The sequence below is a fragment of the Galendromus occidentalis genome, unplaced genomic scaffold, assembly GCF_000255335.2.
Source record: "Galendromus occidentalis unplaced genomic scaffold, Mocc_1.1 scf7180000077360, whole genome shotgun sequence".
NCBI classification, from domain to species: Eukaryota; Metazoa; Arthropoda; class Arachnida; order Mesostigmata; family Phytoseiidae; genus Galendromus; species Galendromus occidentalis.
Genome location: NW_003805348.1, coordinates 418415 through 432654, shown reverse-complemented (window position 1 = coordinate 432654; position 14240 = coordinate 418415). Strand labels below are relative to the sequence as shown.

Genomic DNA, 14240 nt, shown 5'->3' with positions numbered 1-14240 from the left:
GCGAACGCTCCTCTCGAGTCCCGTCAATGATCTGATTGGGGCTGGGAACTCTTGACCCATCTGGCTAGAAGTCCAACAAGAAACCGGTGCGTAACTTCATCCAGGGACTAAGAAGTTCTACTAGAATTTGATCTGTTCCCGACACCTAATAGAATCATTGCAGGTCGATTCACCTGGCCGGGAACGCGGGCACGACTCGTTTTCGGTTCGAGGATCGCTCGGACTACTTTGGATCCATTAAAGACGCCGGATGACTCGATCCTGCGGGGAACGGGATGTCAACAACTGATCAAAGACTCCCTTGCGGATCGTCAGAAGGTCACGATTTCTACGATTGGATCCCAATCGCACGGAATCTTCGCTGCGAATCCCGCAGCAGGAGGAAAGCGGCAGCATCGAATCCGACATGAAAAGGAAACGCGGAGGGAATTCCTATCGAGCTCGGGGGAAATCGACAGTGCTCGGACGTATCGCGGATCGAGCTGCCTTGACTCGATAAGCCTTCAGAATAATCGAATACGGCGAGATACGGAGATAAAAGATTAACCGATCTGGGCTCAGACAAAGAGACCCAACAGGGAAGCTGGTGTGGACGGACGGGCATCGTACGACTCTTCATCCGTTGCCGCCGTCGCCGTAGACTTGTCGGAGCTATCCGTCACTCTAGCCTTCTCGTTGGGCTTTTCGCTTGACGTTCTGGCTCTGCATCGCGCTATTTCGGTTACAATCCACCGCCCGAATGATATTTTGGTCAGATCACTTCATCTGGCATTTTGACAGACTCGCATCGAATTGGGCATCGACTCAGGCACCGGAAAAAGAGCAGAAAAATAATCAAGGGGACCACTGGTTTGAGCGTCTCGACTCCGATCGTGATATGGCAGGCTCTGGCCCGGTCGTCAAGGGACCACCTTCCGCCCGTGTCACCCGGCGCTCATTCTTGGAGCACTTCATTTCTGGAGTGAGAAAAAATAAATGGACTTTCATTCCGGAGTTCCCATCCTCCACGGCTACAAGCCCATCATCAGGGGCCACCACTAGCTCAAGCGGTAGTGTGTCTTGCTTTGATACAACACCACAATAATTAAGGCATGCCGTGACGAAGCACCATGTCGCTCGCTCGGGCCGTCCAGTCAGGTTTGAGGTAAGAAAAAAAATGAGAATTTGTCACGTGTAGCGGAAGGTGTCAGAGGTCCATCCGGAAAAGAAAGTTGACGTCTTGAGTAAACTGGGGCGAAAATCCCTCTTCGGTTTCGAACGCCCGTCGCCGCGGGGTATCTAGCCCACCGCGATTATAATTTCTCCCAACGCAAGTTGTCGAATGCGGGAAAATCTTCGAGCTTTGACGGAAATTTTCCCACAGAAAGATTAGACGTCTCCGAACAGATGGTTGTTGGAAAATGAAAACCATGTCTATCAGGGTGACGTAGGCTCAATAACGAGACCAGAACACCAAGACATGTGCTATCGGTCCCTTGATCCATACAAAGGAGATCGAAAACGCATTTTTCAATGCTTTGAGTGCTTACGCGTCGTCATTACTCTTCAGACACCTGTATGACAGCCCCAATCAGAGATTCGCGCCTGATATGAAAAGAAACGTTCCGCGAGGCGGAGCCCTTGTTGCTGATCAATCGACGTTATCGCTGACCCTCGCGACGCGAGCAACGGTGCAGTGGCCTTTTCTGTTAGATAATAATAAACCGTGGCTTTCGTCGCCTCTTCTCGTGTCAGTGCAGTGGTGTCGCGGGCGTCCGTTCTCTCGTACCTCCTGCTTCATTCTCTACACGTCGCCTGTAGTCAAATATCTGGTTTGGGTTCCGAAATTCGGAAGAGTGACGTCGCTGTCGTTACGGCGCGGCGGAACGTTACGATCAAGCGCGAAACAATCCCAATCCTGGGGATCCGCTTCTGCGGGACTGGATTGAAATTTCAACTTCCACCGTCGTTGAGCAGAAAACGTCCGTGCCTTCGGATTCAGCGCAGGCAAATGGAATTGCGTCTCCGTCTTCCCGTTTGGTATACTTCTCCCGTTCGAAATTGGGCAGAGCTCCGGGGCTTCATCTTGTGGCTCTTTTGTTCCGAACCTGTTTCGGGCGATTCTCGGCTCGCCGAAGCCAGGGGATACGTCATAGCCGGACCGTGCCAGCCTCTAGGGTATTCGTGGGGCTCTCAAAATCGAGCATATCATATGGATTCTGTCCCTATCGTGTCCAGGTAAACAAGTCATGGCAGATGTTAGATGAGCGGCACCTATGCGCGGATCATTGTCTCCTGTGGGGATCTTTTCGAGGTGGCTGACATTTAATCGAGTCTACCGAGGTTTCCGGTCCGCTGGGCGCGGATTCCCACGCAAAGGAACACCGAATTCCCACCAGATAGACGTTCCAACTCCTCAAGAACGGCTTTGCCGCAGGCATCGCCGAGGCGAAGCGGCTGCCAGCCGTGGCCACAACCGAACTTCTCGCTTTAGGGCAACGTGCGGAATCTGCGCGCACGCTCATTAGAGCCAGCTTCCGCAGGGGATTTAATTCTTATTTTCTCTATACCTCTTTAATTGTCTTCAGTTGACGTCGCCGGTACCGTTTCCGCCGGAATCTCTCAAGATCCAAAAAAATGTGTCTATGTGTTATTTTTCGTCCCAATGTATCGATTCTAGAGGCGGTTACGATCTTATTGGCATTTTGATCGCGGGGAGGACCCATACTGGATGTTGAGCGCAGACATACCGGAACACAGTTTGGCTCCATCCGGTATTTGTCAGAAAATCTCGGGTGTTTTCGGACGACGGGAATTCGGTCAACAGCGGCCGAGTACTTCGTCGATGCGATCCAGATCGCGGTGATTTACATAACGTACGGATGATTTGGTTAGCATACGGGGCTCGAATATCGTCTTCGTATCGTTTTCTGTGGACTCGCTCCACACCTCCATGCAGTAGACAGAAGAATCAATGGCCATCCGAAAATTGCAACGTCTGCCATGGCGGCAGCGGCAACAACGATTAATCTGAAATCTCGCAAACGGGTCGCGTTCTCCTCGTGAGTCGGCCGCAGTACCGTTCCAAAATTCACTATATCACGACAAAAGCAGATCGTGCCGTTGACGTCGAGGGCCTCATCATTCCAACAAAATTACACTAACGGACCCTTAAGAGCGAAGTATCAGTTATAGAAAAACATGACGGCAGCAAAACCCGAAAAGGGGCGGACGGAAAACCCTCATGAGTGCTGCAGGAAACACCTCAAGTGGCTCGACGAAACCATTTACGGCAATGTACCGGGAAAGAAATTATTGTGTTTAGAGCGGGATCATATACTGCGGTGGATTTTTCTTTGCCCGGACAACGACATACAGAGACGGACGGTCAAGCGGTGGTCGATAGGTCTGCATGGTCACCGTTTCATTGGAGGAACGCTTGCTCGATTGCCCATCTCCCCTCTTGTTTCGAAAGTCCGATGCAGCTGCGACCGCGACGAAGTTGTTACCACGGTGTGGGAGACTCCCACGCCTTCGACTGGGCCGATTGAAGGATCCAAGCTTGCAAGAAGTTCGCAGCATCGGAATAGCTCTATAGATCCATCAACCAGCCTATAAAAAGGTCATTCCAAATGACCACCCGATCGACCACAATGCGCAAGGTGTGGTCGTCCTGGCAATTAGAAAGGAAACACGTGCAAGCCTGCTCTCTCGGATCGCCGAGTAAGGATCGGATGCCCGCGCCTCAGCGAAAAGAGCAAACTTATCTCGTCTGATAGTCGATCTGATCGGCGATTGACGCTAGGAAGAGATGGGCCGCTACCGCCTTATTCTCAGGCGAGGGAACTCCACGGAGGATTTCGAAAACCCGGGGACGTTGGAATGATCACGCCGAGGGGGCACGGGGAGAGCGTGCATCTTGTTCGTATATTCGGAACCTTCGACTGAAGAGCTTTTCTGGATGCGTGGATCTTTTTTTCTGGGAGGTTGCCTTCTGACATAACCGTTACACTCGTGGGTTACGTCTGAACAGGGAGAGCTATGGAATTTACTTCTTTTTTTTCCTGCCTCATTCCTCCCCGTCGCTTTTCGGCATGAGTTCTTCCGCTCGCTCGCTTAAATAAAATGTTTGTTAAGCTCATCGACCGCCGACCCATCGTCGCGGTCGCCGGCCGCGTCGACGTCTCTAGAACGTTAGCGTTTTTTCGGTTCGCAGAAGAACTCCGAGAGGGATTGAAGTTCCGAACTTCGCTCGAGGGATATTCAAGAGGAGGCAGAAACTATGAAGTTCCCGAGCGTAAGATGCCGACATCGGAAAGTGGGGAGGACTCGCTCATTCGAGTTCAGCGTTCGAAGTAGATCAAGGCTCCTTAGCTCGTCTTGATACACATGCTTTCGGGAACTGCAACAGTTGGGCACCACGGGTGATGACAAAGATCACAATTGATAATGAAAGACTGTCCGATGGCCTTCTCGCTCCGAGTCAAGATTTCATTAACAGGTCATCCATTCATTTCTCCCCTCGCCGCTCCGTTGGTCGGCCATTCATCAGACCTCGACCACGGCGACGGCAGCGAGAGCGGTTGACGCGCGACAAGTGTTATTTTTTCGTCACCGAAGCTCGAGCAGAGTCCCTCACCGGATCCGGTCTCTTCGTTCAAGTTTTATGTAGTCCCGAGTGAAGTAACGGATGCCTGTCTCGATGAGAGCAGGATCCTCGATGTTCGGGAACTCTTTTATGGGCACCTCGACTTCCTTCATGGTGTACGCCGAAACTCGACTCGATGAGCCCCCCTCCGGCGCATTTCGCGACGAAACGCAAGGGCCTCCGCTAATCCTACGGCACTGACGTGCAAGATTCTACTACGTGGTGTCTCAGAGCATTGCTTGAATCATCAAGGCTCTGTTCGAGCTGTTAACAGGCCCCTTGTGTTCGCCTTGCTGGGAGAAAAATCTTGTCAGCTTTAGTTCCGACGTAAATTTCCGGTAGGGGCGTAACAGTATGAGTTAACCCTTAACCCTCCGCAACTGTTCACTAATCCGATCGTTGCGCTGTGAGGGGGCGTGCGTTCATGAGCGTCGCTGAGCGCGACCTGTTGGCTCCCCGATTTTTAATTCGAACCAGTCATGAAGTCTCATTCAAGAAATTCCGAGAACAACGATTCGCGCTTGTCGGAAGCCAGTCGCCGATAAGCAACGCTAGATGAGGTTCTGCCATTCAGGTTAAAACGAATTACATGCAATAGTCTGACTCTTTTTCCATGAAGTTGCGTAATGCTACTGAGCTATGCCGGAGAAGCTCTCAGTCAGCTGCGCGGTAATGTCGCTCGGCGACTGACGCATAGCATGAGCTGAATGATAATAATAAGCCAATGAAATGGCGATCGTTAATGAGAGCGATACTGTACGAGAAGCACTAGTTTGCGTCCTCGCAGTCCGGCGGTATGATCCGGAAATGCCGATGTACATAGACGACAATATGAGACACGTTTTGATCGATATCTTCATGAGGATTTTGTACGTTTTCGTCGTTTTCCAAATGCGTGGCGGGACGACATGGGTATCGGCTCCTTCGTCGGAGGGATTTCCCACAAACCATTCGGAAGAGGGTTCCGCATCGTAAATTTATTCATACGTCAAACTTGCGGGAACTTCAACTTTGTGTGTGTGTAGCTGTGTGAAATTAGCTGAGTCCAACGCAGGAGAACAATACTATCTACTTAAAGCCGCTGTGACACCTTTCTCTTTCAGTGCGCTCCCAGCGCAAAGACGTTCGCCTTAATCAGAAGAGCCGAGCTGCAAACGGGTTTCCGGGTTCTCAAAAGTACGGAACCGTCACGTAGAGGGAGATCCAAACATCTGCTTGTCAAAGCACGTCAAACGTCCCGACATCGCCCCAGCCGTCTGAAGTCGGATGAGTTGTTGGAGCTAGTACGGACATGATACTTTCGCCGTCGCTACGCGCGTGCTCTTAATGAGACACTATGCATCGGATCCTAGCTTTGCACGTCGTCGTCGCATCTCGCATTCCGCAACGTTAGTATTCAAAATCTCCCACGCACTCGCCCATCCTTCATTTCACGTGAACAGAATTCCGATCACTCCCCGGGTACGCGTCTAATCGGCAGTGCGGGCATGCATCCATGCATGCAACGAATCGTTAACAGAGACGATCTGAGAGACAGCAGAAGTTTTCGTTTGTTGAGCGATGTGAATATTGGTTTCTCTTTTTCTTCGCAGGCGTCCGTAACCCCCGAAGGATCCGGTCATTGACGGCTTGGAGCATCTTTTGCGCATCAGTGAGCCAACACAAGCCATCAGTGGAGCCATATGCGTCGTCTCGAGCAGTTGTCGTAGTAGTCGTCGCCGTCGTTTGTATGAAGTAACCGAAACCGATGGGTCTTCAGCAGGGTCTTCGCTTACGGGCAGTGTGCAAACAAGTTAGCGAACACTTAGTGAGTCACTTCTGTCCGCAACAAGTTCACAAGCGACAGGTGTTCTCTCGCTTGATTGCATCACCCTCGGAGTGCTCTCACAGTTTCTCAGAAACCGTGAATCCCATCGATCTCGTGATTCGAGCCGTGCAGGTGTCGTCCTGTCGATTTTGTTTGTATTTATAAATAGCAGGAGCTTTTTTTCGTGGAGGACCAAAAATAATTGATCGAGCGACCCCTTGGCTTCGCAACATGCTCACGCGTCATTGTGTGGTCGATTTCTCGTCTTACGTGACGGAAGCGTCACACGAAATCATAGCCGCGGTAGGTTAAACGGATCTGACGAACAAACGGAGGAACGGTCGCTAGGGTAGATGGATGGATGGATGGATTGACGGTCAGACTGTCGTCCGTCCAGTGGATGGAGTAACGATGGCGAGCGACACGGAAGACCCGATACGACGGATGCGATGGCGACGTAAAGTTGAGGATGATGAGGCGAAACTTCACCCACGACGAGACATTGTTTTCTCCAAGGAGCCTCATTGTTTCGGAAACGAAAACTCGATCACTGCTCCGAAATAAGACAGAAGTCGACCTTTGTTTCGTGAACCGCAGACGTCGATGACGACGACGACGGAGAAACTTATTGTGGGAAATCGTAAGAATATACTATCATGTGACTCCAGCCGATACCGTTGTCGACGTCGTTCGCTTCCACACACAGACGACACCGAACGAATTAGCTGTTATAAGATGAGACGAGGGAAGGAACGAAAACTGGATGAAATCCCTTGTTCCTACGCCAATGATGGTCCAACGAAGACGCCGACTTGCACGTCAAGTGTTTCGGGTGTTCAGCCGCTCGTGCGACACGGAAATCATTCGCAGTATCCCGAATGTTGCTGATGATTGAAAAAAGTTCGACAGATCTCCTCGTTCCCCCAGCGGTAGGTCTGACCGATGAATTCGATGTCTAAAGACGGAATCACGTCCGTATCGTCGATCAGATTAGAATGAACGATTGTGAACCGAGCTGACGAATCTACTGCGGGGTCACATCGATCGATTCTCAGCCCCCATCCAAGAATCAATCGCCGTCACGTAGGTTTTACCTCGAACGGAACCCACGATACAATTTCTGTGGATGGGACGAGTCGGGAGACGACGCTTGGGACGGCAAGCGGCTCGCGGCGGAAGGAGAGCGTTCCGTCACTGTGACTTGCATTGTACAATCATTCAACATGAACCATTCTCGGCTTGAGTCGGTTGCGATTTGTGATCGCGCCTTGCCGGCCGCGCATACCCAGCCCGGACAGAGTCGACCAGTTGCTCATGTTTGCTCCGTCAAAATTGTCGTCCGATGTGACCTAAACTTTCACGACTGTAGGCTCCTTCTATTCTTCATACAGAACGAGACGTCGAAAACGCCGGGGCAGTTACCGTTTCCGTAGTTGTAATCGCGGGTCGTCGCCATAGTTTGCTGAGAATGTTCTCTCTTCTAATCCCGGAGTGTTTTTTTTGTCAGCCGTAATGAGTGACACTGCTTGCTAGGAGTTCTTTCTACGCGACAACGGGGTGCGTAACGGCTCCGACGATAAGGAAAACACGAAACTTATGACCGTTTTGCTCTCTCCCGCTCATTCAGCTTTTATGATATTTTCTTTTGTTTCTCTGAGGTGAAGAGTTCTCGATAGAATTCATACGGCAGGAATTCCTCCGAAGCCTCGGGCTAGAGAAAGTTGTGGAGCGAGATAAGGAAACTCGAGGTACCGGACTGCCATCGCAAGCGAAGGTACCGCGAGGAGGCACTATTCGAACGAGGCTTCCCATCTACATTAGAATGGCGACAATTCTACGCTTAGATGGTCCGGTGCCGCTCCATTCGTACGTTGAGCGTAGGACCCCAAGGGCAGATGGTCAGTTTTTCTTTCTTCAGTCTTCTTGATGTGAGCCCCAACGCTACAGAAGGAACAGGTGCGCAACATTCGAACGACTAGCAACGACAACAGTGGGGACCAAAGTCGCTTCGAAAGTTTCTACAGTCACGAGATATCTCCATGGGAACAAGGTGCGTCGGAGAAATAAAATTGCCCCTGGGGTTCACATTCGAACTTCGAATGAGACCATAGATCATTCAATGAGGGGATTCCGAAGAGCTTTGCTCTTCAGTGGTTAATACTCCTTGAATCCTGATTACGAGCACCGTGATGTCTTGGAGTATCCAATGGATGAGCTTTCGAACCTTCATCAATTCCGAACGTCGAGACCGCCCTGTGTACGATGGCTCTCGAAGAGATGTCGATGAGCTAAGGTATACTCACGTTTGAGAGTCATTGGCGGATGCATCCAATAATTTGATCACGATTTTATAACTTCACAACCTCCTTCCTCGTTGTCGGAGTAGTTACACGTCACGTCTATCCCTTGTGAGTTTCTGCACTGGTCTCGTGGGACTGCGGAGATGCGCGAAGCTATCAAACTGAACTGATCGTCAAGCGTAATCCTGCAAAGGTGGACTATGCCGGGATTCTTCTGATCTAGAAGCCGAAGAGTTTCGCGCGGCTCAGCCGGTTCTGTTGATGCGAGGGCTCCTGACTTTCCCTCCCCCGTCGGCTGTCAGTCCGCTTCACGACTCACGACAGCGATGGCGCCATCTGGCTAAGCTGTCAGGCATCACTACCGCAGGCACGGAGCCCTTGCTCTGTAATCTGCATGTGGAGCCGAGACGCATACGATATCATCAACGTGGACCCGTATAGGCTGGGCGGTGCTCTCTGCTACCAACCAAACAGAGCAAGTCGAGTCCATCCAGCCCTCTGGATGCCAAGGATTCCATCGCGATCCTCGGTTTCTCGCATTGCCGGACTACTGCGCGAGCTTGCTGAGGAGCTCGGTCAAGATAATAGAAAAAGGACGCCTTTGTTTCCCCTATTTCCGATTTATATTTTTCATCTATCGCACCTTTCCAGAGAACGGACTGTTCCCACCACTCACGTCTCCTTCTCGGGCACGAATTCTATCACCAGGGTCTCTCCAGCTTCTATGCTGAGCTCATTGAGCTTCAGCTTCTCATCCTTGAGATGCTTCGAATTCGTAGAAGTCATTGCCACGTTGCCATTTTCGGGTATAAGTCTGGATACCGTTGTTAGCAAATTGATCGTTTTCTTCTCGGTGGCGAAGTTGGAAACCACGACGAAGCCTGGATATCCGATCTTCACCCTTGACATCGACAAAACGGAATCCGATTCCCTCAGAGACGTCGAGCCTTGATAAATTGATGCTTCGAGCTTCCGGAGTTTCGCCGCCGCGGTGAATACCTGAAAGCAAGACTACGGTCAGAAGGCAACTTTGGGATGGGCGAAATTTCGCGATGGTGAGCTAGGGAAAGGGAAGCCGAGATCTCCCGTTCCCCGAGCGAATCCAGTAAAATTCTTAACCTTGTAGATGGACGGCGCCGAGTCGATTCGAACGCGCGCGAGATCGATCCAGTCCATGAGCCCCGTCCTCGGGTCTGGCATCGGGACTATGTTCCTGCTTTTCGGCTCCGAGCTGGTGTCTCGCTTGCCGTACTCATCGCCGTAATAGACAATCGGTGTCGAGTCCGAAAGCAAGTTGAATATCAATAGAGCCTCCATGAGAGAACGCGGCTCGAAACGGGTCACAAACGGCGAAACGTTCGCCATACCCAGCACGAAGTTGGTTCGACATTTCGACGTGTGCGTTTCTCCGAGAGCAGCGTGGAGATCCGTGCTCATGAAAGCCTGTGGCAGTCTTATCATGTCGTAATTGAGAATCATGTCCACGTGATTGCAGTGCTCTTCCCGGAGCTGATTGAACTGTGAACTCGATAGGGCGAGCAGCTTTGAGTCCGGAGAATCGGAAGTGTTGAAAATCGTTTGCCTCCATCGGGGCATAGCTTCGTAATACTGCGAGCTCATGTCGTCGAACTCTTCCAGGATGAAGCCGGCCGCGCCAAGTTCCGCCCATTTCCGTAGCTTCTCCAGATCAACCTCGGGAACGAGCGGCAGCTTCAAGATCACCTGAAGGGAGCCTCGGAGAGATAAGAATTTCGGAATAGTTCGTGATGCCTCTATCGGGGGAAGAAACGTATACATGGAACAATTGAACGGGGAACGAGTGGAATCGAAATGAACTCACTTTGATTTGTGAGGCGAGGTTCTTGAAGTCGTTCTCAGAGCCCTGACGACCCTGGATGGCGTGGAGGTCGCTCTTCTCCAAGAGACCTTCGAGAGCGATGGCGTTAATAGAGATTTCATGTTTGATGTAATCGAGCTTATCTGTTAACCCGGCCAAGTCACCCGCGCCATCGCCGTCCGAATCAGCGAAAGAGTCGACTCGAATCGTGTAGATGGGTGATTTCTCAAACCTAGAATGGAATCGGATCAGCACGTTCCGGAAGCGTGAGCCTGGGGATCCCGCTGTACCTTCGTCTAATTCAGACGATTCTCGATTATTCGGGAAATTCTGAGGTCACTTACCACTTGGGGTCCAATCCTTTCTGACACCGGGGCGTCACTATAATAATGAAGATTGCTCCGACCAACATAGCAACCCAGATCGCCCAGAACAAGAAGAAAAGGGTTCTCCTCAGCATAATCCAAGTGGGGTTCGTCGCATATTTCATAACTTCGGCCTTCGAGAGTCCCACGAGGCAATCGCCAGAGTCTCCGATGTCCACTTTGGCCTCGCCATTCTCAGCGGAGAATTTGCTCACACCTTCCGACATCGAGTTGGCGAAAGCTCCCCGGATCAACAGACTAGAACTAAACAGAGTCTTTCGACAAGCGCACACTGAGCGGAACGGTCACTCTCGAAACGCTTCACAAAAGAGGAGGCTGTGGAGAGTACGATCCAATTGAGATATCCTCCAGCACGTCAATCATTGATCGTCCGGTACAGCACGGCCTTCACCCGGACAGCGTTTCACAGTCAATTGATTCAGCATAGGCCCGATCTGCCCCAGTAAAAAAACCCTCTAAGGGTTTGAGAGGATCAGGAATCAGGGCGATCAGGATCGGTCGGTCTGGAATTCCGACTCGTAGCTTGCCCTCCATATACAGTCGCGATCGGATGATAATTCTCGGAGAGAGAGTCGATTCGTTTTTAGTACTCGAATTTTTATTCTCGTTCATCGAATACCAGCACTTCCGGCAATTCACTCGGCAATTTTTCGCATCAAGGTGCGATCTCGGAATTCCTTCAGATTCTCGATCCGGTGCCCAACGCCGCACTAGTCGGATCCTTACTTTGAGAGACTTGGGGCAATGAATCGGGGGGTGAGCTTCGATGACTGACCTCACCCCGCCCGCCCCATCATTCTATTGCGATCATGTTACTGCCTCAAGCGTTCAGCAGAACCTTCCATACCAGACTTCTTCTCGTCCGCTGATTATAATCTTCGACAAGGAGCGTCTCAAAGATACCACCTCTTCACAAATCTGACTACTCAAGCTGCACCACCTCTAGTGGAATCTCGATGGCGAGCGATGGGCGACAGCGTCGGCGTCGCATCCCTGCGACGCACGAGCGGCTCTATTCGAAAAAGGTCCAGCCGAATAACGTGGGTATTTCGGCTATGAGCTGTTCGGGAACAGGGTTATATAGGGCGATAGGTCTCGGTTAGCGGAAGACTTTTCACGACTCTCCCAAAAATCGACGCGGCTTGTTTCAAGAAATCGGCCAATATTCAAAAAATCTTAAAATACGATTCTCTCGGGAACGGTAAGTGTTAGAGCAGCGGTTCCCGAATGGGGGTCCCGACTCCCATCCCCGGGGGTCTCGGAGCCCGCTGAAAACTGCTGATGTTATCGCCCCATAGAGATATAAGTGTATTCGGTAGCTCGAGGATGTATCGAGCAAATCATGCGGTTGTCCGCCAATTCGTGAAAGATTTCTTCGAAATGCACAACTTGCAGTCCATTGGCTTTGCTTGCACCGATGGTGCGCCGGCAATGCTCGGCAACAAATCCGGGTTTTGTGCCTTGATGAGGTAGGAAATTCTGATGGAGCTCAAACATGGTCTAGATTTGTCCGTGAAGGCTATCAACTTTATCCGGGGTCGGGCTCTGGGCTCTGACCCATCGTTTGTTCAAATCGCTATGCGAGAGCCTTGGGAGCGAGCACACAGTGCTCCTTTTCCATACGAGCGTAGGTACGTTGGCTCTCTCGCGGACAAGCACTCTCTCGCTTCTTCGAGCTCCAACATGAGGTCAAGCTATTCTCGAAGGATCAGAAGAGTAATCTCCTGGGCGACCTCGAAGCTCCGATGTTCCTCAAACGATTGGCCTATCTGTCGGACATTTTCAGCCTGCGGAATGAACTGAGCATATCTCTTCAAGGCAGGGAATCAAACATGCTCATCGCAAAACAAAAGTTGAAAGCATTCACAGCAAAACTGCATCGAAAACACAAACAACAATGCGGTACCATTAACCACATATACGACAATAGCAGAGGGAGTGTATTGCTCGCACAAGCGAGAGCCGGCTTCCTCAGAACCAGGAAATTCAGGTCAAGATTCGAAGAGATTGACCCGAGTTGCAGGATTTGTGGTCAGGAGGAAACTCTGGAGCACGTCCTGATGGCATGCCAAGAAAAGACATGCGGTGACGAAGAGATTCAAAAAAGGCTTGGGTTACACGAGGAGTCTGAAAGGCGAGTCATTAACGATACTAAGCAGATTCTCGAGAGATGGGAGAGAAGGGAGGCGAAGCCACCCACACCCCAGGAGTGAAGCGTCATATAATCTCCAGCGATCGCGCCCCCGCAGTCGGGGTTTCTATTAGAAATGGAGCATAAGTCAATCAATCATCAATCAATCAGCTTTGGCGGAGACGAGTAGAGAGTGGGAACTTAACAAACTCCCCATCGCTGCAGAAAACTTGTTCCACAGAGGATGACACAACTTTGACTGTGATAGTTCCGGAAGTATCGGCACATTTGAACTTGCTGTCTGAATCTTTCAGCGGGTATTCTGCACCAGGGGACCTCGAGATCTGCGAAGAATGGATATTGGATCCTTTCTCCTTTGATTTCCACATTCCTCTGATAGCGGCAAAATCGAAGAAGACCTCCTCGAACTCCGCGAGGATCGAGCCTCAGCCATAGGATTTCAGAACAAAAACTTGGAGGAGTTTCCAGGCTCAGTCATGGGGAGTTACCCACGACTTGCTGAGAGCGCCTTCAGGGTTCTTGTTCCCTTCGTAACGACATACTTGTGTAAATACGGCTTCAGTACTTTGTTTAAAATCAAAACTAAGAACAGATCGCGTCTTAACCCTGAAGCAGATCTGCGCTTGGCTTTGAACTCGACAGAGCCACGTCTATCAGATATTGTGGATTCCAAAAGACAGCACAAAAGTCATTGAGATGCTCATGGAATTATAAATAGTTCAAAAGTGAACATGGTTAAATCAAAGAGGAAGAAATACTCACGAGCGCATGCGATAGAGAATCGTCACGCTAAGCGAATAGCGAATGACCTGTATACCCCGAAACCATGGTTTCGACAGGACATGGCAGGGGGTCCCGAGCAGACTCGCGAGGTCCGGCGGGGGTCCCGGGCGGAAAAGAAATCGGGAACCGTCGAGCTAGAGGGCCGTGCTTGGTGTCGTTGGAAAGCTGACGGACAATGCCACAATTCTAGCCTGGCCCCATTTTTTTCAGTACTTTTTATCACAATATTTTTTCGAAATTGAATTTTCTCCGAGCTCCCAGACACCGAAGATCCTCGAGAACATGAATGACATTTTGTGTCACAAATAAACCTCGGATACCCATGTACGCGCATACGAAGTTTCATCG

At 50.8% G+C, this 14240-nt stretch overlaps 1 protein-coding gene across 1 annotated transcript; it reads right to left on the bottom strand.

The window, feature by feature from the left end:
* Nucleotides 1–9337: 9337 nt before the first annotated feature.
* Nucleotides 9338–11237, bottom strand: LOC100899922 (4F2 cell-surface antigen heavy chain). The gene is made up of 4 exons (XM_003742246.2): nucleotides 10916–11237; nucleotides 10575–10803; nucleotides 9854–10456; nucleotides 9338–9733 (listed from the first exon to the last, which is right to left on the bottom strand). Exons 1-4 carry the CDS (start codon nucleotides 11161–11163, stop codon nucleotides 9407–9409), a joined length of 1407 nt encoding a protein of 468 aa, XP_003742294.1. The 5' UTR covers nucleotides 11164–11237; the 3' UTR covers nucleotides 9338–9406.
* Nucleotides 11238–14240: the final 3003 nt, after the last annotated feature.